Source organism: Camelus ferus, chromosome 2, assembly GCF_009834535.1.
Source record: "Camelus ferus isolate YT-003-E chromosome 2, BCGSAC_Cfer_1.0, whole genome shotgun sequence".
Classification (NCBI taxonomy): domain Eukaryota; kingdom Metazoa; phylum Chordata; class Mammalia; order Artiodactyla; family Camelidae; genus Camelus; species Camelus ferus.
The window spans coordinates 101128997-101155384 of record NC_045697.1 but is presented as its reverse complement, the minus strand read 5'-3'; the positions used below and the strand labels follow the sequence as shown (position 1 = coordinate 101155384).

General features: G+C 37.2%; 1 protein-coding gene across 1 annotated transcript in view; it reads left to right on the top strand.

The window, feature by feature from the left end:
- The window catches only part of INPP4B (inositol polyphosphate-4-phosphatase type II B), a 643844-nt gene that overhangs the window by 321214 nt on the left and 296242 nt on the right, over positions 1-26388 (top strand). Inside the window, exons 4-5 of the mRNA XM_032464080.1 lie at positions 10341-10555; positions 12947-12991. Of these exons, the coding sequence (XP_032319971.1) occupies positions 10465-10555; positions 12947-12991 (136 nt within the window). The 5' untranslated portion in view covers positions 10341-10464. The remainder of the gene's footprint in view (positions 1-10340; positions 10556-12946; positions 12992-26388) is intronic.

Here is a 26388-nt window from a genome sequence, read left to right as displayed (position 1 = left end):
CAGAAGGTTTTAAATTGACTTGGCATCATGAATCATATCTGATTTATCAGAATAAACTCTTGGCCGCAGACGTTTTGTGACACTGACATGAAGTGAGCAGTTTAGTAGCTTAGCTACTGAAAAGCTGTACTATCAACATAATGGAGACTTGCCCTTCTGTTTCTTTTTGAGATAGGTTAGAAATAATAATTCATTTAACACTTCATATCAAAGCACTGTTTGGAAACCTAAAGGAAAGTCGTAGGTCTATAGTGTCATCAGGCTTCCAACACTCCATGCTTGGACCTCAGCCTGAATGGGTCAGGAAGCATCTTTAACCAGAGGTCCACTTAGACCCCAAGAACATCCCCTTGTGCAATGCCTCTCATCCATGTCATCTGGGATTCTCCCTAAGCCACAAGTGCGTTCTGTCATATATCTTTGCACATTGTTTCGTCCCCATCTTGCCATGGGCATGGTTGGCTATGACTCTGTCTCCCCCTGCTCCTCTCACTTGAAATACTATGTAAGGTCCTTGGGGTCTTCTGTTTCTATGAAAAAATAGTTTCATGCACTTTCTACCTCTCCAGAAAATGTTTTCTTGGTTTCTTTGTCTTAATAGAAACCTGCTTTTCTGGAGTTTTCTGCTTCCCTGCCTCCTACTGTAATGTAGACTGGCCACACACACAGAGCCAGAGGCAGGGTCACTCTTTTCCTGGTGCCACAAGAGACTCCCTAAGCTGTTATGTCTGACTGTGCCACACCTCTACCCTGATTTATCACACTCATCGGCCAAACTTTTGTTCTCTTCATACTTTTCCACCAGACACATAGTCTTCCTTTGGTCCCCAGGGTCTGCCTGCTCTCCCCTTGGGCGATTGTCTTTCCCATGGGAAAAACCTCTCTAGCGTCCTTGTTGGCACAGTTTCTTTGTCTCACCTGCTCTAGTGACCAGTAACATCTCTCCATTTCAGCCACCCATTTATCCCATGGCAATAGGACTGAATTCTTCTCTCAGCCCCCAGGATGTCACATCCTTCTCCTTTAATGACTTCTCAATCCTGCCTAGAAACCTTTCAGTTGCCTTAGTAGTAGTATATCCTTGGCCTCACCTTTCTGTCACTGCATCCGCAGACAAAACCCCACCACTATGTCAACTCAGCTGTCCCTCCCCGCCAGGCTGCTGAGCCCTGAGGGAGCGAGCCGCACAGCAGCTGGGCAGACTGAGGCCTCCACCAGCCTGTGTCTGCAGGCCCAGATGGACCCATACAGCCGCCCCACTTGTTCCTTGTTCCCTCATCCAGTCCTCAGAGGTCCGCAGAAAACTCCATCTTTCTTCTCAAAGCTCTTGCTTCCTCTCCATTTGCTCTCAACACATTTACATAATTTGCTTAGTTAAACTCATGATGAGTATTTAGAACATACTAACGTTATAAAGAATAATATAGGAGGGGGAGGGTATGGTAGCTCAGTGGTAGAGTGCTCAAGGTCCTCAGTTCAATCCCTAGCATCTCCATTAAAAAATAAATAAATAAATAAAAACCTAATTACCTCCTGCCTAACGCCCCCCCCCCAAATTTTTTTAAATGTGCAAAATCAATAAGACAGTTCAAATAATTTTAAAAAAGGAAAAATATAGTAGATGTTTTGTACCTGTTACCCAGTTTAATGAATCAAACTTTTCCAATACAGTTGAAGACCCCTCTGTTCCCCTTCCTGATCAGATCCCCACACCCTTCCTCCCAAACATCATAACTATTCTTGTTTTAGTATTTATCATACATTTCTCTGTGATTGTACCTCATGTGTGCGTAACCTTACACAGTACAGAGCTAGAGTATTAGTTCACATATTTTAAAATTTTTTCTAAGTGTCATCATCCCTCTCAATCTCTCTCTCCCTCTCCCCTTCTCTCCCTGTCATACACCTCTTCTCACTCTTTCTCCTCTTTCCTCTATACTGTGTTTGTGAAGTTAATCAATGTTGATACGTGAAATGAAAATCCATTCTATATGGAATGAATAGACCATATTATATTCATCTGTTTTCTTATGGATGGACATTTAGCCTGCTTCAAGATTTTATCATTCGAAGTTGATTTGTTATGAACATTCTTTTAACTGTCTTGTGATATGCACTTACAAGAATTTTTCCAGAATCTCTTTGGAAGTAGAATTGCTTTCAATGTTAGTAGATATTACCAAATGATTTTCCATTGTGATTAGAACATCAGCGCTTAGAAGTTTATGTTGCTCTAAATCCTTATCAATATTTAAGGTTTTGCGACTTTAAAATGTATACTTATTGATGGTTATATAATTATGTCTCATGTGGTTTTAATTTGCATTTCCATGATAATTAGTAAAGTTCAGAATCTGTTTCTTGGCAATTTGTGTTAAATGTTTTTGAATTACCTGTTTACGTGTTTTGGTACTTTTTTCTACTGGGTTGTTTTGCTAACATTCCTAAGATATTCTGGAAACTAAATCTTCATCAGTCATGTTTATTACATACATTATTTCCTTTTTCTGCTTGTTTTAGGTTTAATTGGCTCCTTGTCTAGTTATAAGATGACAGCTTAGATCATTGATTTGAGACCTCTTTTCTATTGTAAGCATTTAATACTATGAATTTCCCTCCATTTGTATTTTGATATGAAGTGTCCTGATTGCATTCTGATTCAAATGAGTATGAGTGCGTGTGTATATGGACACCTTTGTTTTTATTGCAATTCTCTTAAATTTGTTAGTTTGTTTTATGACCTAGGATATAATCTTAATGAATGTTTTGTGCATACTTTGAAAAAAACCTGTATATTTCTGTTGTTGGGTTCATTCTGTTATAAATGTCAATTAGGTCAATTTGTTGGTAGTGATATCTAAGTCTTCTATATCCTCACTGATTTTTTGTTCAGTTGTTCTATCCATTACTGAGAGAGGGATGTTGATGTCTCCAAGCATATCACTGTGGATTTGTCTATTTCTTCTTCCAGTTCTTTCAAGTTTTGCTTCATGTATTATGAAGCTCTGCTGTTAGGTGCATTTACCTTTAGGATTTGTTATGTCTTCTTGGTGAATTAACCATTCATCATTATATAATGTCCCTGTTGATATTCCTTGATGTGAAATCTATTCTATCTGATATTACTATAGCAACTCTAGTTTTTTTTTTAATAAATGTTTGTGTGGTATAAATTTTTTATCCTTTTGTTTTAACCTATCTATGTCATTATATTTTAATATAACTATGAAGCATATAGTCATATAGCCTTGCTTTTTTATCCAAGTTGAGAGTCTCTTTTTTAATTGAGGGGTGTGTGTGTGTGTAGATAGTTTATATTTAATGTAATTATTGACACAGTTGGATTAAAAACATTTTGCTAGTTGTCTTCTGTTTATTCCAACTTTTTTGTTCTTTTTTCCCTGCCTTTGTATTACTGTGTATTTTTTATTCCATTTTTCCTCCACTATTAGCTTATTCTTTAAAAAATGTTAGTGGTTACCATAGGAACTACCATACACATTTTAGTTAATCACAGTCTACTTTCGTATATTTTAGTGATATAATTATATACTGTACTTTTAGTGTAAGAACAATAATAACTCCCTATTCCCTCCTCCTATCATTCTTGCTATTGAAGTTATATATTATTTTTTTACAAATACTGTAAGCATACAATACATTGCTACTATTTCTGCTCTAGATCAGTGGTTGGCAAATGTTAGCCTGCAGGTCCAGTCTTGAATACTAATTAGTTTTGCAAATAAAATATTACTGTAACATGGCCATGTTTATGTATCATCAATGGTTGCTTTCACACTATAGCTATAGAGCTAAGTGATTGTGACAAAGCACGTATGGACCCAAAAGACTAAAATATTTACTGTCTGTCCTTAACAGAAAAACTATGCCAACCCTTGCCTTGAGAAATTATCTTTTATAGTCAAAGTTAGAAATGATGAAAATTAACACTTATTTTCTTTTATAGCATTTATAGTGCTCTTCATTTATTTTGTGGATCCAAGTATCGTTCTGTTATGTCATGCTAGAATAACTTCCTTTAATTTTCCTTGCCATGAAGGTGTGCTTATAATGAATTTGCCAGTTTTTATTTGTCTGGGTGAACATCTTTCTCTCCCTTAATTTTTACAAGTTCTTTTTATTTTGTGTAGAATTTGGTGTTGACAGTTTTTCTTCTTTCAGAACTTTAAAGCTGTCACTTACATAGTATCTAACAAGTCCAAAATATTTTATTTTTGTTACTCTATATGTAATTTGCCTTTTTTGCTCTGGTTCCCTCAAAAATTTTTCCTTATCTTTGGTTTTCAGTAGTATATGTAGAGTTTTAAAAAAAATTTGTTTCTTTAATTTGCTTGGTTATTTATTGGTGCATGTGTGTGTGTATCACTACTTGGCTTGATGTTTTCTGAGTTTCTTTGATCGGTGTTTTGGTGTCTTTAAATATTTTTGGAAAATACTAGGCCATTATCTTTTCAAAAATTTTTTTGTCTTTTTCTGTCTTCTGAGGTTCAAATAATGCATTTTGGTTGATATCTCACAGTTTTTGAATGCTCTCATACATTTTCACTTTTTTCTTTTTGTTTCAGTTTGGATCATTTCTATTGGCCTATCTCCAAGTTCATTGATAATTTCTTTGATCGTGTTCATATCTACTGATGAGCCTGTCAAAGGCATTCTCATTCCTAACATTTCCATTTGATTCTTTTCAATATTTTCTGTCTCTGCTAAAAATTTCCATCTGGTCATGCACATCATCTACCTTTTCCACTATAGTCTTTTGTATATTCTCTTTCTGTCTTTCAATTTTTTTTTGCCATATCTGAGTCTGGTTCTCTGATTGCTTATTTGCTTTTTCCCTTGATTATGTTGTTATTGTTGTTTTGTTATTCTTCTTTATCTTCATCTTCTTTGTGTAGTATGTAGGATAGAAGAGTCTGGTACTTAGGCCTGGAAATGGGCATTCCTCTTCTTCTGCTAAGCTTTTAATTCATGTGTTGGGGGAGTTGAATCAATCTAGTCAGAAACTGAGCTGGGTTTGGGTTTTGTTGTTTCTATGACCACTCTTAGTGCACCACTAGCTCCAAATCCCTCTAGCATTCACTTGTGTTTAGGGTAGGGTTTGTGTGGTTGGAGAATTTGTTCTCCACCTTCCACGTTAGGCTTTTCCTGGGAGCTTCTGCATCAGAGAGATCCACTCTTCATGCTTTTGTGTCTCCCCTGGTGGTACTGCACTGTTACTTATTTCTTAGTGTCTGCTGCCCTGGTAGTCAGGAGCAGAGACATTCTCTGTTGTCCTATTTCAGCTGTGATCTTTGGCGAGGTCTATATTCTTGGGTCTTAGGGATGGAGCTTTCTCAGTGGTCCTTTTCCTCTCTTATATGTACAGGATTACAGGATCTCTAATGATCTGATCCCTGGAAACTTGCCTTCTCCTCTCTTGTTTCCATCCCCTAACTGCAGTGAGTTTTCACCTGTGCCCTGATGGTAACAGGGTCTGCCATTCTTGTTCTGAAGAGGAGGATCCTAGTCTGTGCTATGTTTTTCTGCAATTACTGCTGCTCTCCTCCCACAGGCCTGCATCACCAAGGGATGCTTTCTTCAGTTCCTACTCTGCTCTCAGTCTTTCTTATGAGCATCTGATGAAGTCCATGAAAAGTCTGTTAGTGGGTACAAACTACCCTTGAGTTTCTGGCCCCCAGTAGCTCTATACACTCATGCTAGCCTACCCTGACCCTTAGTAAATCATTATATTTTGGTTGCATTCTTATTACCAGCTTGTTTGGGGCCTGACATCTCTTCCTTCTGTGCAAGAGAGTTCTCCTCCTTAGAGGCATTTATCCTTCCCTAGGTTTCAGCCTGGTGAGTTTGCTCTGAGACCTCAGGTCTCTGATTAGTTAAGGAAAAGTTATGATACTATGTATTATTCAGCTTTTCTTGAGTTTATGGTAGGAGTAATATTCTTTACATTTTTGTCTAAACAGAAACTGAAAACTCCTGTGTTATAAATATATTTTTCTGGTATGTACTTTGTTATCTCACGCTTTATGGTATCTTTTGCTTACAGAATATTTTAATTTTAATATAGTCAAATGTATTAATACTTTCCTTTATGAACTATGCTTTTGAAGTCAAGCTGAGAAGTCTCTCCTTATCCATAGTTCACAAATATGCCTTTTTCCTGAAAAGAACCAAAACACAAAACTGAAGCTATTGGGTAGGATATCCTCAAGTTTCTGTCCCTTACTTTGCAGATCATATCTCTTTTTCTATTTATCCCCTTCCTCTCATTACAGCAAAGATTAGCATCTAGATTTTTCCTTGCCCCAGCAATCATCCCCCTTTCTCCTTAATATTTGATTCCTCTTTTTTTCTCTTGGCTATGCCCTTTCAGCACTTAAATATGCTCAAGTATCCCCATTCTTTAAAAAAATAAAGCAGTCTCTTAACCCATTGATATTGTTTACTTGAGGAACAGCAGCTAAAAGGAGTGAGGACATTGTTCCCTCACCACTTCCTCTGCTACTCTTCCCATCACTGCCAGTGCCTTTCCCTGCTAACTTCTCTTCCTGCTTCCTCAGATAATTTGGTGCCTTGAGGTTGAATCCTCAGTCCTTCTTCTCATGACATGCACTTGCTTTCAGTGACTTCATGCATCCTTTTAACTTCAACTATTAGCCAAAGATTTCCAAAAATATATTTTCAAACCTTAATATCTCTCCTGAGACCTAGACCCATGTGTACAACTGTTTTCTGAATATCTTAAGGCATCTCGGAAGCAACATGGTTAAAACTAAACTTACCATTCTTAACTACAATTCCTCCTTTATTCTCCAGATAGTTTAATGGTCCATAATTTACTGAGTTTCACTTGAAATTTCTGTCTTTCATTATCTCAACTCTAATATCACATCTAATTCCATCACCAAGGTTAGGTAATTCTATTTAATAATTTTTTGAATCCAGATTCTCTTCTCTAGTTATCTGCTTGCATTTTGAAATAGACACTTTTTGTTATTTAATTTTTCTAGAGTAATAAAATTACCTCCAAACAGATTGATTTCCTTATCAAGTTGCCACCTTCTAGTATATTATCTACTTTGACACCCAGTAAACGTTCTAAAAGTCAAACATGATCATGTTGCTCTTCTGTTTAAGATATGTTTAACGTGACTTATTTCTGCGTTAAGAATTAAGTTTGGTCTTTCTGGCTGTCTATTTTAAATTTTTGTGTAGTATGTAAAAAACCTCAATCTATTCTTATGCAGGTTCTTTAAACCAAAAAATTTCCAGACAGACCTAGAGAAGGAACTACTGCACCTAACCATAACCATGGGTAAATGCTGTATTTCCCTGCTAGAAATGCTTGGTTTTCTAGAATTTTGCTAGTGATGCAACTGATTCCTTTTGAGATCTGTGCCTTGGTATAGTATCAAATCTGAAATTCTTCCTCAAATGCAACAAAGATAGAATGAAAATGAATAGAGTTATAAGAAGTTGTCATGTAATCCTTATTTTGTTTACGTGTCTCCTTTCTCTCTGAAATTGAATTCATTTTTCAGTTTTGAATGCGTAGTTCGCTTAAAATGGAACCATGGTAATGAGCCTTTGTGGCATCTTACTTCAGCCCTCTCTACTCACCCCCAGATTACACAAGTCACACAACCCACACACAGAGTTGACATTTATTAATTATTCACCATTAGTGTGCTGGTTATTAGTTTGCTAGGATTCATCAATATTGCCTTATTTAGGGCCCCTTTTCAATTTCTGAGATGACTAATCAGGATTAGGGGTTGGATCTTTGGTCAAGAAGTATAGTGAAGTTAACAAGCTTCTTGTATCCCAGTCCCATATACATTGCAGTCTTCCACACATATTACTCCACTAATGCTAAGGCATTTGTCATAGTTTCTTAAGAGAATGTGGTGTAATAAGTATACGTCTGTTCTTATTAGAAAAAAAAAAACTTCCAAATGTAAATAGCCCAAAAAGGAAAGTAGAAAGCATTATCTTAATTCAAAATATAATTTTCTACCCCTATATGCCCTGCCCCCCTTCCTTCTCTCAACTCGTAACCACTAATTTGTTCTCTGTATCTGTGAGTCTGTTTCTTCTTTGTTATATTCACTAGTTTGCTGTATTGTTTAGATTGTACATGTAAGTGATATCATACGGTATTTGTCTTTCTCCACCTGACTTATTTCACTTAACGTAATACCCTCCAAGTTCATTTGTTGTTGCAAATGGCAAAATTTTATTCTTTTTAATGGCTGAGTAGTATTTCGTTGTGTGTGTATGTATGTGTATGTATCACATCATTTTTATCCATTCGTCTTTTGATGGACACTCAGGTTGCTTTCATATCTTGGCTATTGTAAGTAGTGCTGCTATGAACATTGAGGTGCATGTATATTTTCTAATTAGTGTTTTTGTTTTTCTTGGATATATACCCAGAAGTGGAATTGCTGAGTCATATGATACTTCTATTTTTAGTTTTTTTTGAGGAATCTCCATACTGTTTTCCATAGTGGCTACACTAATTTACCTTCCCATTAATAGCGTAGGAGGGCTTCCTTTTCTCCACATCCTCAATGATATTTGTTATTTGTGTAATTTTTGATGATAGCCATTCAGATGAGGTGATATCTCATTGTGGTTTTGATTTGCATTTCCCTGATGATTCGTGATGCTGAGCATCTTTTCATGTTCCTGTTTGTGATCTGTATTTCCTTTTTGGAAAAAATATCTATTCAGATCTTCTGCCCAGGTTTTAATTGGGTCGTTTGGTTTTTTGATACTGAGTTGTATGAGCTGTGTGTATATTTTGAATATTAACCCCTTTTTGGGCAGATCATTTGCAAATATTTTTAACATTCAATAGGTTGTCTTTCTGTTTTGTCAGTGGTTTATTTTCCTGTGCAAAAGCTTTTAAGTTTAATTAGGTCCCATTGTTTATTTTTGCTTTTATTTCTAATATAGTTGTAGGAGATCAAGAGGTACAGACTATTATGTATAAAATAAACTACAAAGATACATTGTACAAAACAGGGAATATGGCCAATATTTTATAACTATAAATGGAGTATAACCTTTAAAAATTGTGAATCACTGTAGTGTTTACCTGTAACATATAGTATTGTACATCAGCTATAACTCAATAAAAATAAATCAGATATAATTTTCAAATTGATGGATTTGGTCTTATTGATAGTGCAATGGTCCTTTACCCCAGAAAGTATTCCTAGTTGTATATTTGGAAGCCAATGTGTGTTTATCTGCAACTTTATTGTAATATTTTCTAAAGATTCAAGATGCTTTCTGGATTTAATTTTTGCCAGATGATATTTAAAAACTAGAGCCGAATTATAAATGAGACTGCTTTGTTAAGAACAACAAGTGAGTCTGTGGATTTGTGAAGTTGGAGACTAAATCAGTATTCCAAACCAAACTCGATTGCTGCTATCTCATTAAATAGCATTGGGTAGACATTTAAAGATTTTTATGCATTTTAATTCAGCTGGCAACTTGATTTAAAACAACATTGATTTTTTTTTCCTAATTCGTTCTTGGTCATGTATATCATGCTAAATATCAAAATGAATTTGAAGCTATTTGCGGCTGTCTGTGTAACAGAGTGTTAAATTCTTGGAGGCTTTCTTTCCCCATGCTAATTTGCATCATTTTGTCATTACTTTTATTTTCCTTGGAGCTTTATCTTTTTAGAATTATTATTCACTCTTTTCACCATATACCCCAATCATTAAACGATTAAAACTTTATTAAGCAGAGCAGCAAGAAACTCTTTGGATAATGATGAGGTTGGAAACTCCCTTGAACGACCTATTGGCTCATCTTGGAAGAAGAGTTTCATGCCAAATTATCTCCGTGTGCCCACGAATAATGCTTTAACAAGGGTGGATGAAGAGATGAGTGTAAAGGGCAATTCTAATGGGAGGAGTGGTAGTGATATTCACCTTGGCAAAGCATGCTGGTGCCTTGACAAGATGGTACCTGCTCTTGTTGCTAATTTAGGTGCATATTAAGTTAGCAGCCCCTATAGCTGTCTGCTATTTTACAAAATGAATTAGAAGAGAAAGAATAAACCTTTCAGGATTTAGAAGTCCCTCATATGACCATAAAATGACTGCACAGAGAATACCCATTTAACCCAGACTTTATGGTACATCAATTGGGTGGACTGGTTGTAATAATAAAAGTGGGATAGGCAGGAAGGAAATTCACATGAAGGTAGCTGTGGGCTCTACCTGACTTTAATTCTTAGCTTCATCCTGAATTCTGGAGTGACTGAGATGTTTGCTGTTGCTGTTTCCTAAGTGCAGAATTTCAGAGTGGGATATCCAGACTTTCGTGTGAAGATACGTCTGTATTAAACGAGGAATCATTGGCAGTGACATTTGGGCGTGAACATTTGGAAGATTTAAAGAACTGAGAAGAACTGAGATCATGGAAATCAAAGAGGAAGAAGCATCAGAAGAAGGCCAGCACTTTCTTCCCGCACCCCAGGCAAATGATCCTGGGGACTTTCAGTTCACAAGTGAGTGTGTGTGCACCCCCATATTAACCAACTTTTTTTCCTTTACACCATTTATTTCAGTGTTGTGAGTCTACGATATGCCTCCTATCCTTTACTTAGATGGGGTAGATGATAGTCTATGAAATGGTTAAATATCAAATAGTAGAATCGTAGTTCTTGAACATGTGTTAAGACACTAAGTACTTTTTAAGTACATTTTCTTTTTAATGTTTTTATAATCTCATGTGGAATTATTTTTTTTTAGAACCTAGAAATTTTCTCTTTAAAACCGAAGACAGTTGAGTTGAAAGCATTAGGGCACCGTGGTTTCACTAGATGCCCAGACTGTCACTGCCACACCTGAGAGCGCTTAGTCACGTAAATAGAGCAAGCTTGGAGATTTGGCCAAGATTTGCATTTGAACATTAACTTCGGTTTTTGTGCTACTCCACTAATTAAAATCATCAGAAGAATTCTATGTTTTCTCTCATGCTTAAAATTCTAGAGCTTGGGTTTTATTGTTAAACATAAGTTGTGTCTTTGTTGCTGAAAGATCGGCCCTGTCCCTGAGGAGCCAAATTGAAACTCAGAGACGGGGTCTTGGAGCTTAGAAGAAAAAAGGCAGCTTTATTACTTTGCCAGGTGAAGGGGACTCACAGCAGGCTGGTGCCTTCACAACTTTGAGCCCACCTTGGGGGTAGGGTGGGGTTATATAGCCATGGCTTAAACAATAAAGCATAGATAACAATCAACAGAATCATTTTCTCATCAGAAGACTTACAGTGCTGTCATAATGTCTCCAGGCAGCCAACTCTGTAGAGGACAGCGGTTGTCACTTTTTCGATCTCTTTATCTCCAAGCGCCCAAGGCGTGGTCTTCTTGGTATTTTGTAAGGTTACAGTTCTGTGACCTTCTCCCTGTTGAACAACTCAGAAGCCAAGTATAATTATTACTTTTGATTACTGGAATAAAGTGGAAAGAGTGAATTAATAGCTTTATTTTAACAACGGGTCTGGAGCTGTAAGTAGCAAGTGGTCAGTCAGGTCAGTTGACCATTTTAAGGGCAAGCATAAGAATAAGCGATTTGTTAGCCTAAATGTGGCTGTTTTATTAATTCTCCTTCATCTTCTTTTTCTTTTCTTTTCAGAAGATTCCTGTTGCCCACTTATTTAACACAGGCAAACATATGCCTAACCTCTCATCTAATTTACATTATAAAAATAATCTTTAGGGAATGGTATTGGTTGGATGCATTTTTTTGAGAAATTTGATTGTCAGAGCTTCCAGCAGAATTGTTAATAACTTTTTCAAAAATCCACACTCTTTGAGATTAACAAAGACCCTCCTAATGACTGTCACTTCAACCTCTCTCAGAAAGCCTAAAATTGTTAACCATAGCATTGTTAAATGTCAGCAGGAAAAAAAAATAAATGGTTACTGTACAAAAAAAAATGTGAACTCTGTAAATAAAAAAACATGATTTTTATACAAAGAGGTGTTTCTAACAGTGTATTCATGACCAAATGCTAATAAACTAAAATTGTATCTGAATGCACCTGTGCAAATAAACAAGAAAATAATTTTTAAAATATTCTTACATTTACTGCACACTGGTTTACTTTTCCATAAATTTTAGTTCTGCTTCTTTGGGCAGCCAGGAGTTGGAACAAATGTCATCCCAGTCCTCATCCACTCTTGTTTAGGAAGCCCCTGCGCTGTGTGTGTGGTCTTTGAGAATCCACCTACCACATTATCACTTGCCACAGCCTTATCTTTCTAACTACTAACCTTTAGATGTTCCCATCTCCTTACCTTTGTTCTGACTCACTTCCCCCCCCCCCACTTCATCTTAAATTATTTAGCCATGTTTTTAATTGCCAAAGAAAGGAATAGACACATCTAACCGAATGCTGATTTGAGCTATCAATAAGTTGACAGAGTAATCACCATCATGTTCTGTATAACCTAAGCAAAGATAGCCCTTTAATTAATAATTTACTATTAACACCAGGCTGAAGGGGCGTGAAAGAGGAATCAGTGTAAGAGAGGACTTCGGTGAGGTCCTCCTTTGTGAGGGTTCCATCTCTGTCTACATGTATCCAAAAGAAAGAGGAACAGTTGAAAAACATGTTTTATATTTGTCATGGCTTACAAAACCAATATTTCTGAGTTTTTTAATGGCTATGGAGATAAATAGATCAGTCAGATTTTTAGTCATATGTAGTTTTGCTATAATGCCCTGCCCTGAGAACTAACTCCTTATGTATAAGTCTGGAAAGTTATAACTGAGTTTATTTGTCCTGCTAAATACTGCGTTTATACAGTCTGGGCAGGGTGAAAGTAATATATATTGACATATTTTTGATAACAAGTCCGATGTCTTTATTCTAAATGTGTTCCTACTATTCATAGGTATTCAGAAGTCTCCAAATGAACCACAGTTGGAATTCATCCTTGGTAAGGAATTCCATCATATTTATTTATAGCTATAAATATTAGAGTCATTTGTACATATAGTTTACAACTTTAGGTTCGTTAGTTATATCATTATATATTTTGTAAGCTTTCATGAATACTGTTCTATAAGAAATTTCATTCTATAAGGTGAGTATTATTTCCCCCAATTTGTAAATAAAGAATCTGAGCTGTGGGGCAGGTCAGTTCATGACCAAGCACTGAGGGCTCAGTGGTGATGGAGTTGTGCCACTCAACCAGGTCTGCTTACCACAAATCCGGTGCCCAGCACTCATTCTAATAAAGTGACTGGATTTATTGCTAATCAACATTTCTCAAAATCCATGTGTCTAATTATCTGCTCCTTGGGCTGGAGACTGGGCTCATGTAAGTTTTCCTTTATCCTCCTTGCTGCCACTTTCAAAGTTTGTGCCTTTCAGTCTCATTCACTCAAAATTGTCCCCTAACTCTTCCATCTTGATATTGTGGGAAGATCCTTGACATTTTGAGAATTTAATTCAAAGCTTTGACTTGCTTAAGCAACTCTAAAGATCTGTCACACGTAGAAATGTGTAGCTTTATCAAAGGATCAAGTGAAAATGTGCACCTTGAGGCTAGTCCACTTCTTAGTTAATGAGGAGGAGCTGCTTTTTGTTTAAATTGGGCATGACTGCAAAACGCCATTAAGGAATTAGCTGCAAAATAGTATTTAAAGAGGGTAGAAATATGGTTCACATGAACTATTTAGAGAGAGTATTTTTTTTCTCTCATGGTTCTGAAATATTTTGAAGGTTCACCAGTGTCTTTACATTGTATCTGTAATGAAGTTTTTTTTTTTTTGTTCTGAATGGAATTGTACATGCATGTATTCAATTTCATGTGCAGACACCAGATACATTTTGGTATCCAAATCTTTAAATATTAGTATATATTTTTACAAGGTTATGAGCAAATTGAAATATATGCATTCATTGTCTAGTAGTTTTTAGTGGTTTGAAGTCCCAACTTAAAAACAATATACATTTGCATTATATAATGAAATAAGTCTCAAATTTATATCCTTTACTCAAAATACTACATTTTGAAGCATGTTTTGAACGTATTGAGATAATGACCATAATTTTCTGTTTTGTTTGTTTTCTCTTTTTTATAGACTTTATTTTTAAAGCAATTTCAGGTTCACATCAAAATTGAGCAGAAGGTTACAGAAATTTTCCATATAACTGCATCCCCACAAATGCATATCTTTCCCCATTTTCAACATCCCCTGCCAAACTGGTACATTTGTTCCAGTTGATGAACTTACAGTGAGAGATTATTGTCACCCATTGTTTATATTAGGGTTCAACCCTTTCTTTTGGGTTTGGACAATGTATAATGACACGTATCCATCATTGTAGTATCATACTTAGTGTGTTCACTGCTGTGAGAGTTGTCTGTGCTTTGCCAAGGCATCCCACCCTCTCCCCTAACCCCTGGCAACCACTGATCTTTTTACTGTCTCCATAGTTTTGCCTTTTCCAGAGTGTCAGGCAGAATCATACAGAATGTAGCCCTTTCAGATTGGCTTCTTTCTTTTTATTTAATTTTTCTCCATATCTTTTCATGGCTTGATAGCTCACTTCTTTTTAGCATAGGTTGAATAATATTCCAATGTATGGATGTACCACAGTTTATTTATCTAGTCACCTGCTGAAGGACATCTTGGTAACTTCCAAGTTTTAGTAATTATGAGTGAAGCTGCTAGAAACACCTGTGTACAAGCTTTTGTGTAGACATTGGTTTTCACCATTTGCGGGGTAAAGACCAAGGAGCACAACTGCTGGATCATATGGTGAGAGTATGTTTAGTTTTGAGAGAAACTGTCAAACTCTTTTGCAAAGCGGCTGTACCACCGTGCTTTCCCACCAGCAGTATATAAGTTACTCCACGTCTTCACCAACATTTAGCATTGTCAGCATTCTGGTTTTCTGTATAACTCATTTTTTGAAACTTTTTTTTTTTTTGTAATAAATGTAGCTAAATGGTGCTGTAAGTTAAGAATTCTAGATTTTTTTAATTTTCCCAGGTATTGAGAAACAGACAGAAATGTGAAAACTCAGGAAACTTCTGTGGTAACACCAATAAAACTATACTTTTTTTCTTTATTTATTTTTCTAGAGCATTGTCAGATGTTGTCACATATAGAAAAAATTCGTTTTCAGAAAGGGAGCTGAGTAGCAAAGAAGGCCTGGGGCACGTGTTGACTCACTGACTGTAACTCTTGCTACTTGAGCCTCTATCTACCCATCTTTCTTTCTTTAAGAGAAGAAATTCATTTTTTACCTTTTTAGCAGGACTTCTGAAAAATGAAGATTTGTTAGACTAATCCAGTATATTTCAAAACACAAATCACACCTTCTTATTTGTATCTTGGAGAACAGAGAAATCTGAAGGGAGCAAAAGCAATTGGAGTGGAGGCTGTTGGTCAAACGTAGGGGCCAGCTCTCAAGAGACAGCATGTCTGGGCCAAATACCTCTCTTCTATTTCAATTAAAGTTAATCTATCTTGTCTAAAAACCTAACTATACTAGTTATTTTGAAATCACAGTCAAGTTCAGGAGTAATGCTATTGTCGCTTACATTTCTGGCTTTGAATAGATCTAAGAGATGAGCAGCTGTGAGAATTTATTCATTAAGAATATTCCTCCCGTTAAAAAAAAAAAAACTTTGATATTCTTTTTTTCACATGTATTCAAAAAATACACTAGAATTCCTAACAACAGGTAATTTTATTTTGTCATATGGCAAGAAAAGCCTGATGAATAAACCAGAGAAAGTTATTTAGCATCTTCAGGGAATTGTGTTGTTCATCCAGGAAAGTACTGTTTCGCAAACTGTTTGTTATGCTTGTAGCACTTTAAGATCCTCAACTGTACCATTTCTGGAAGATTTTTTTTTTTTAAACTACTCTTTCAAGGAGATTACAGCTAAACCCCTGTAGATTTCACGGTATATTTTAGTCACTTTTTTTCTTTGAATTTTTTTAATCTCACAAATTATTCAAGACTTCAACTATTATATAGTTGGCTTCATTTCATAATTAATAAAGGGAGAATAATAGTTTCTTAAATATTTTTATCATTGTTTAAGAATGTGCATATTTATTTACTCAGAAAGAAAGCAAAGCATCTTTAAAAAATCTAGGAAAGAAAATAGAATAAGGTAACAGGCTTTTTTCCTACCTAATTTTCCAACTAAATTTTTTTTTTTATATTTGATTCTTGATTTTTTTAACCAAAGTATTCAAGTATATTGAGAGTTTCAGTGGCCCTGCTTTTTAAATTGGGAAGACAGTCACTCATTTTGTAGGTGTCCTATTGCTTTGTACAAGTTTTTTTTTCTATCAGGGATTTGTTTCTGCTTTGTATGCTGCTGTAAAATCATTCTATCTTGTTGAAGTTCCTCTGCTACATCTTTATTCAAGTAAATGAGGTAGGAGCGCTTAGTCAATTGAGCAAGCTAATTGGCTAAAAATTTCTTGATAGCACAAGATAAGCATGTACTGAAAAAAATGAGTATTGCTTGCCCATTGTCGACTGTCTTTCCAGCGGCTGACCGCATTTAAATTATGTCATTCACCTTTACACCTGCAACTGTGATTCCACGTCTTTCATTGTTTCACTTGAGTGTACTGATACCCTTTTTACTTTCACAAAGAGAAAAATAATTAAAAACCCAAGAGAACACAGATTTTTGCTTACAGTTTAATGAAATTGTTTTCATTTCAACAAAGCTGGCCTTTAAGAAGAGAGAGCACTTTTTACAATCTGGTTACAGCTCTTTCTTGAAAGCATTGTGGAAAATTTATAGAGATGAATAATTGGGCAAAGATATGACAGGAAAGAAATTCCTATGAACCATTTCTTAAGTTTATCCCCCCCCAATTATTTTTATAATGTTTACTGTCGTGTGCCTCCACTTTCTATCTCTGGAGTCAATATAACATTTAGAAGAATGTGTTTACATATGTTTATAATGGACACCACATATGCATCCAAAGCAATAGTCACCAGTGCATGTTAAGTACATAGGAGAGAATGGCATGTGTATGTACATGTGGTCCTCGTGGTTTTTATTTGACACTGTGATGTCATATTCTTGAAATAACTTACACTTTGATGACTGATACCTAGTGGAAGCCAAGAGACCAGATACAGGGTACATCGAAGCACATTTCTTATGTGTCAACAGCCTCATGTCAGTTATGATAGGAATGTGGGGACATAGAGGCTGGAGTGAAGTCTAACAAGTACAAGTCATTCATTCATCTCAGTTGTGTTGGGAGCATAGAAAACTTATAAATAAAATAACTTTAGATAGTGTTAAGTTCTATGTAGACAGAAACAGGGCAACTATATAGAACGTGCCTGAGGGAGAGGTAGTTGACTTGGGGAACGGAGGGACTGTTATGGATATAGAAGGTCAAGGAAGGCCTCTTTGTGTCCAGAGGGACTTATGCAGGGGGCTGGAGTAGATACTTACACAGCCGGCATTAGGGTCGTAAGAACGGAAATACTGGGATTCAGGGGTTGTCAGTCAGGTTGCTGGTTTGATCAGACATGAGACTAAGTTATGAGTTGATCTGGTCTCATAGTAAAAAGGGAAATGGCGAATAGTGAAGGGCCTTCTGCTGGACTACCAGAATGCCAAGGTCAAAGGAGTACAATAGTAGGGTAGAAGAGGGGCTCAGTCAGTGAGATCGCAGCCCCAGGGCCCCACTGGTCTCCCTCCCCGTCACCCATACCTGACCTCGCACAGTAGCGTCAGCCCTGCTGCTTGCGTGTTGCTGAGACTCTAGTGACTAAAGGACAGAGAGAGATGGGATTCAAAGCCAACTTCTTGTTAGATCCTTTGCCTTTCGTGAAGCTGTTTTATCTTCTAAGCATCAGTATATAAACTTATGGAATGATTTTTTTTCCGGAGACCTTTTCCTCTTGAATTGAGAAATGCAGCAATTCCTCCTCTGCAGATGTTATTAGTACATAAAATAAGACTAATTAATCTGAGGTTCAAATTGTTTACCAGACCCTTGCTTTATTTTTCAGGTTTATCTGAAGTCAATAAATCTATATTAACTGCTATAATTTCCTTAGTCATATAGTGAAAGCTTTATCATATAAAAATCAATAAAAGACAATGCAGAAATACATCATAGTTACTTCTGCATTGTGGCCACTGTATGTTTTCAGATAGTTAACCCTCTTGATTTCTGTTTCCCCATCTCATTTCTTGACTTTTCTTCTAATTCCTCAAACTCAGGGTGGATAAAGAGAAGTTCAAGCCACTGTATTTCATCTCCAACTCAGAGTCAATTGGCATATACTGTTTAATTTTTATAGTGAAACATATATTCTTAAGATGGAAAACTATACAGGTGTTAAAAATCATGTCAAAAGTATATTTCATCAAACAAGGGACTATGAGAGTTGTCAAAGCAGCATAACAAACTTTATGTATAACATACCCCTTATTTAACTGTCTGTGTGTGCGAAATAACAAGATTGGAAGCATAGGTATCTGTATCTTTTATTGTGATTCTCACTACTTGGTACGATTTGTATTTGTTTTGTTACACTTTCCTATATCTTCTAAAATCTCTGCAGTGTGCCCATGTCAGTATCACAATCAAGTGTTTGTTTAAATAAATACCTAAATAAACTGAATAAGAAAGGAGGCATATTTACAGGAGTAAACTTCTGCTCTTTGCCTTCAATTAGCTTAAAGTATAATTAGAGAGATCAAACTAAGAGACTCCTGAAGTCACTCAAAAGATCCTTAAAAGCTAAGCTATTTTTCAGGGTCTCTAAGAATATACAAGATGGTGTAAAGGATCAAATTAGCGTGAGAATGAGTAGTCAAGAAAGGCTGTCCAGGGAAGACTAAATAAAGTCAGATTTTGAAGAAAAAAAGCAGCATTAGAACAGGTGTGGGGAGGAGGAATCACCTTCTAGACCAGGAGAGGAACATCAGCAGATGCTGGGTGCTTGGAAAATAGAGACTCCAAATGCAGAAAACACACACATAAAGGCATTCAATAAGTACTTATTTATTACTCCACCAAGTTATGTATACAAAGCCAGCCATTAAACAGAATTCTTGATTCATCTACTTCCGGGTTTTTTGGAATTGTGGTATGTGCTGAAAAATCAGGGATTCTAAGTGCTTTCTGGCAAATTACTTCACATTCCACTCTGCAAGCCATGTCAGTTCTGCCATGCATACTGTGACTAAATAAATCAAATTACACCCTTGTAGAAACTCTGTTTTCTCTACAGAGATGGAGAATTAAAAAAAAAAAAGTTTATGAACCCACTTTACCTGTACCAGGTAAATGATGTGCACCAGCCTAGAATTTAGTGATTACAATTCAGTTTTAGCACAACATTATGTCATGGTTCAATGACAAGATGCCCTTAAGTGGGTTGCTTCAAGTATTAAAGTGGCTTTCAATAAGGAGAGAATCTTTATCTTCTCTGGTTGTTAGGGTTTGTTCCAGGAGAGTGCTGACTCTAAATGCTTGGTTGTTCTATTGGATCATGGATTTGATCATCTGTACTGATTTTGGATTTTATAAATACAGCCACTATATTTCTAATAGCCCAGTTAGAAAAAAAAAAAAAACAGTCATGTAAATTGTGTGATCAGTTTTCTGTGTTCAGAATTGAAATTGTATATAAATGCCCCAATTGACAAAAACAGTCTCATTTCTGTAAGGACACTGCTTCTGTAGCTCGCAGAGGCCTTCATTAACCTGCTCGTCAGATCCATTCACACTTTGTGAATTGCTATAAATCAAGCATTGTTTTATATGTTTCTCTAAAAGAAAAAAAACCAATCTCAGGAGGCCAAACGTGCCAGTGTTCTCCTGTGCTCACACTTCTACTCTCCTTCTGATCTGTGTTCTATGGATGATCATAAAGCCCTGACTGTTTTGAAGGCTCCAGTGGGGGAATGGAAGATTTTAGTATATCTTCTTTGATATTTTTACCCTCTATGTGGCATGCTAGGCAAGCTGAAGGGAGTGCTAAGCACAGAGGTATATTTTTGTTTTTAACCTACTGATGAAGATATGACTTCTTCACATAAGCAGCAAGATGATTTTCAAGCAACAAGAGAAGCAACTGCTCAGAATTAGACAAGGCCTGTTCTTGCTCTCCTGTGTTGCCTGATTATAAGTTGGTTACCATTTCCCTTGCTTTTACAGTGTAATACTTCCCTTACAAAACATTGCATTCCACTGAACAATAATTGGGGGGGGGGCACCTTCTAAAGACGAGGCATTGTGCAAAGCACCAGGAGATCACGGTCATCGCTCACATTTTTTGAACATCTACCATGTGCTTACCTCTTTACAAACAGGATGCTATGTTTTCCTCACCACAGTTCGACAGGATAATAACATTAAAAATAACTAACGTTTATGGAGGGCTTATTTGTTCCACATACCTTGTTCTAGATAATTTACATAAATTAATTAATTTGCACAATTTCATTATGGAATAATTGCTCTATGCTCTTCCTTGTTTTATAGGAAAGGAAACTTAGACATAAACAGGTCAAATAATGAGCCCAAGATTTGAATCCAGGAGCCTGAGCCCAGAACATGTTCCCTCATATTATCTTCAAAAGAGAGATGAGAAATGTAAGATTCCCAATGATCCACTTTTCCAAAGATCTTATGGAAGTTGAGTGACAGAGTCAGGATCCAAGCTGAGTCAGATCCAAGTCTGAGTCTGAAGCTCCTGCTTTTAAGCATCGGGCTACACCCCATCCTTCTAGATTCCTGCTTCTCAAGAATTTCCAGGAGGTGGTGGAGACAAACAACTATAAGGCCAGGCAGATGGTGATAAGGGCAAAACAAAGGCATAAGCCAAGAACTATGGCAGTACTGAGCAAAAAGTGATTAAATACAATCGTGGGATCAGAAACAACATCTCAGAGGAGGTAGCATTTGCACCAAGCCTGGAAGGATGAGCAGGATTTCAGCTGGTTTAGAAGGAACACAAGAGACAATTTAGGCAAAGAGAGCAGCCAACTATATGAAACAAAATCCTACAGCTCATTTCCCGAGGTGATGAGTTTACTGCTCATTTACGTTTTCCTCTTTATTACTTATAATCCCACTCTAAAAATAAATTAAGGCTCTAGAAATCCTCTTGCAGTATTTTACAATTGTTGCACATTTATTAGAAACCTGTTCTAAAATTCTAGGTGAATGCAAGTCTTTAAACATTGTTTTGTCACTTGAGATTTGTATTTAGGCATCAGGAAGAACTGAGTCTTCCTGGCTTTGGGGCTGTGCTAGATGAAGCTCAGGGAAGGCTCGGACCATGCAGAGCTGGACACAGCAGGCTGCAGCCACGCTGTGCCCTGACAACTGCCTACCTGTGCAGTTTGCATACACAGGGATCTTCCCAATGTGTCTTTCTTTGAGCTATCTCAATTTTGACAGCATGGGTAACTAGCAATAGTTTGGAAGACATATTTCTCAAAACAACAATTTATCAACACAAAAACAAAAATAATTGACAGTGGTTTTGCGTTTCAGGCTCAGATTTTAGTCTACAATCTGAGTGGGAACACAATATAGCCTGCCAGCTAAGAGACAGGAGCACAGAGACCACTCTCGCATTTTCGCTGTCTTTGCTACCACCTAGCCATGTGACTTGGGAAAAATTACATAATGTCTCTGATTTCTCTGTTTTCTTCTCTATAAAATAGGAAGGATATCCGTGTCTACCTTAGATGGTTCTTGTTGGGATCAAACTAATTAATATACATAAAGCACTTAAGCTGGTATCTGACATATATTAGGGATTGGTTAACCTTTGTTATTTTGAATATAACCATAGGTAAATCACTGTACTTTCTTGAACAAGAGGTCTTGGAACTGCATTTTTGTACATAGTAATTGCTATCATTTATTGGACTCCTAAGTGCCAAGTATTGAGTCTTACTGGTTTGGGGGCTGGGCTAGATGAAGCTCAGGGGAGGCTCGGGCCATGCTGAGCTGGACACAGCAGACTCGGTAGCCATGCTATGCCCCTAGCAATTGGCTACCTTTGCAGAGTTTGCATACACAAGGATCTTTCCACTGTGTCTTTTCACATTTTATCTCTGATCTTACAACAGATCTTCTAGGTGCTTCTCTATTCCTGTTTCACAGATGAATTCAGCCACTTGCCCAAGGGTATAAGGCTAGGAAGTGGAGGAACACAGATTTTTTAACTCCAAAGACCATGTTCCTTGGGGCTGATTAATAAAAGGACAAGATCAGGAAAGGAAAAACCATAAAACAGTTATCTAAGACCTATATCATGTTTTTGTACTGCTGATCTAATTAGAGAATTAATTGAAGGAAAAGAAAATGAACCAATTAGAGCTTCTTAGCAGGTCTGTCGGGTGGGCAGTGGTTTCTGGCTACTCGGGATTTAACATGTGCTGCAGCTGAAAGTAGCCTGTTCTCACTGATGCTGGTCTAAATTCTGGCTTGACATTCTTCAGGAGGTTGAGATACGTGACATCGGTTAATACGTGAATAGTATATAAGAGACGAACATCTCTTCTCACTTCCTTTTTGCCGCAAGTGGACCATCTAACTGAATTTTGTTGAAATAAATTCTATCTATCCTTCTGTTCACATTTAGGACATTTAGTTAAGGGAGGTCTTTGACCAGGTTTAACCTCATGGACCTAAGCAGATTATTCCACATATTTACAAATTATTTGTTATTAAAATTTTTGTTTAGCAAATTAATAAATTAGAAGTTTGCTTTTTTTTTTAATGTTCACTTTCTACCTTTTTTTTTTTAATCTGTGTCTTTCATTCATGATCAACATGCCCCACCCAGTTTTCTTCTCTTTGTGTGTATCCACCTAATTACTAGCTTCCCTCCATTGTCTCCTTACTGAGCGCGCTGGTCACTGGAACAAGTCTACCTCTGCCGCACCTGTTCCTACTATGGGTAATTGAGGAGTCAGGACTACCTAGCGGCTTTGCTCATGAGGAAGTCGCTGAGGTTATGAGGGGGCGAGGTTCCCTGATGCTTCTGTCTGTGTGGCTGAAATTTGTCACTCTAGCTTCTTGTCGAGCAGATGGCATCCAAATGTATCCGAGGCCACCTGGGAACCAGGCCGGGGGAGGGGCCTCGTAGAGTGGAATGCAGGATTAAGGAAAAGTCTGTCACATGTCCACTATATGGAACAGTCTTTTCCCAGATGCTTCTTACTTGAGCTTTGACCTTTTGCAGTTCGCAGTGGTGGTGCTCTCCCCATTTTACAGGGCAGAAGCTGACTCTCAGAGGGGTTGAGTGACTTGTCTGAACTTGTCTGTCTGGTAGGAGAAAGTCCAAAGCTTTTCAAGTGCTCTGCCCCTTACTCCAACATTACCTCTGCTTTACCAATGACAAAGAGATAGTTCTTGTCTGTCATCTATAGGGTTGGGGTGGCAGAAGTCAGTCTGAGCAGAAAAGGTTTTCCCACTCAAAACTTGTTCAAATTCAGAATATCTGTTTTATCCCAATACTCACAAAGCTTAAACACCCTCTTGCTCTAAGCAGTTTCAAAGTCCATGCTTTAAATAACATTTATGGATCTTTGTCTCCAAATTTGTAACTTTAACCTTCACTTTTCAGTGAAACTCTCTGCTCCCTTTTACAACTGGCTAGTAAACATCTCCACTTGCTCACCTAGGGGGTCATTTTTTTTTAAGGATAGCAAACATTTATTGGATATGTGCTAGCGTCTGAAATAAGTATTTTATCAACTTTATCTCATATAATTCTCACAATAACTAATTAGGCAATGTTATTGTCTACATTTTGGGAACTGAATTACGGAGAGGCTGAGGAGTTAAGTTTTGAATCTTGGCAGACTGCCTCTAGAGCCCAGTTTTTCGGTCACTGTGGATTGTGAGACTTCTGTGCATGAAAGAAGAAAAATGCACTTTTGGCTATTTCAGACACCAAAGGTCATTTTGTCATTAAGGGGAAAAAACATCTCAAAGTAAATCAAGGTAGATCCGTGACAAGAGAGTACACCTTTAAGACCAAGGTTTTTAGCCAGAATCCTATATCGTTTTATAGTTCTCCTTATATCTTTAATTCTATATCCGAGAGATCTACAATCAGATCTTACGATCAGGTCCTTGGAGGACTCCTTTACTCTGTAATATTGATCCTTTCTCTCTGAATGCCACGATGTCATTTGCTCAAAATACTTGACTTTCTAGGTGGTATTTTAAATTCAAGACAGTTAAAACCTGACTTACTTAACTTAATATCATAATCTCCAGGTCCATCCGTGTTGCTGCAAATGGCATTATTTTATTTTTATGGCAGAATGGTATTCCATTGTGTAACTATACCACAGCTTCTTTATCCAGTCATCTGTTGATGGACACTTAGGTTGCTTCCATGTCTTGGCTGTTGTATACAGTGCTGCTGTGAACATTGGGGTGGATGTATCTTTTCAGATTAGAGATTTCTCCGGATATGTGCCCGGGAGTGGGCTTGCTGGATCATATGAAAACCTGATTTCTTGATTCCCATTTCTTGTCCCCCTAAACATCTTATTCCCCCAAAGATATCTCTCCCCCTAAAGTATATCACCATCCATTCAGTTACACAAATCCTCAAACTATAGCTCTTCCTTGATTCTTCTTTTTCCCCAACCTCATGTCAAATCCATCATCAAGTCCTATAATTTCTGTGTTCAATATTCTGAATTTGACCACCTCCATCCATTGCCACCGATGTAGTTCAGTTCTAAGGTGGTCTCAGCTCCGACCTGAGCCAGTTAAGGGGGTCCTCATGACACTCCGCAAGGAGCTTAAAGAGCTGACCCTTCTCGCCTCACCCATGCTGATCTTCAGTCACTCTGCAGGCTCACTCTGCACCTCCTCAGTCTTGTTCTCTGGCTCCCCACCCCCACCCCCCAGCTGGCTCCTTGCTAGTTTTTGGTCACACTCAGCTGTCACTTCATCAGAGAAGCTTTTCTTGATCCATGCTCCCCCCAGCATTTCCAATTTAATCACTCTGTTTAAAATTCTCACTAATTTTTTTTTTTATTTTATGTCTTACTAGACTATAAGCTCCATAAAATAGGGAACTTGCTTTCCTGTTCACTGCTATGAAACTGTCACCTAGAATCATGGTGGGCACATTTAGACATTCAATAAATATCCATGAACTGAACGCATGGGTGAATGCCACTGCTCTTTTACTCATATTTCTTCATAAAATAAATTTATATATTTAGAAATGCCTTTGAAAGGTTTTGTAGCTTTTGCTAGCACAGTTGTTTGTAAAGAGCAATTCATTTTTGTATTCTCAATGAGGACAATTATTTAACCGTTGATATTTTGTTGTTAGCAAATTTTATTAGAAAGGATAAAGCCTGACTGCCCTTGGGGTTCATCTGGAGTGAACTGACAGGAGGAATTAGTCATAGGCTGAGCTGGGCAAGTGGTTTCTGTCATTGGACTGGATAGCTAATGGTTGCTTACTTGTGCAGAATTTCATGCCCCAAATTCTTCACAAGGTAACTTCAAGATTTCTGTATTATGATACCATCAGGGAGCACATAGTCTTCCTGTATGTTGTAAGAACATACATACACAAATAACAAGAAGGAGAGGAGACAAAAAATAGTAGAAATGGATTGGCATCCAGAGATTTGAACCTAGATTTCAGCTACAACGTGTAATCTTGAGAGAAGGCAGTGTTGAAGAGACATGGACTGGGTTGCTATTCTGCGAGCATTTGAATTCAGATTCTGTTACCGTCTCCCTGTGCAATTCTGAACAATTCATCTTTATGGGGTTGTTTTGTAAATTAAATGAGGCAGTGTACTTAAAGTACTAAGAATGGTGCTAGGTGCATAAATGGTGGTTTAAGGGTATTTTTTAGTGATTATTTTGGGTGAACCCCTTAACCTCTAGGAAACTCTGACTCCTTACCTATCAGTTGTGGGTAATAATTCCTATTTCACAGAGTGTTTGAGCTAACATACATGAAAGTGAGAAGTCCATTATCAATATATCATTAGGAAATTAATACGTCTTTTTTCTCCCCCCACCTGTTTAGTCCTTCACAAGCACTCAGTGAGAATAACTGTAATTATCATGCCCCTTTCTAGACGAGGATACTGGGATTCCATAACATACCCAGAGTCACCCAGTCAGGACTGGAATCTATGACCTTGAACCTTTGGCTTTTGACTACACAGAGCGAGAAAGAAGTGCCAAGGAGAACTTCAAACAGATGTCTCATATTTTCACCTAGCCTACCACATGTCTGGGACTTGCTGAGAGGGTGGTTCTCTTTTAATTTAGTTCAGGTGGTGTAAACCACTACTCC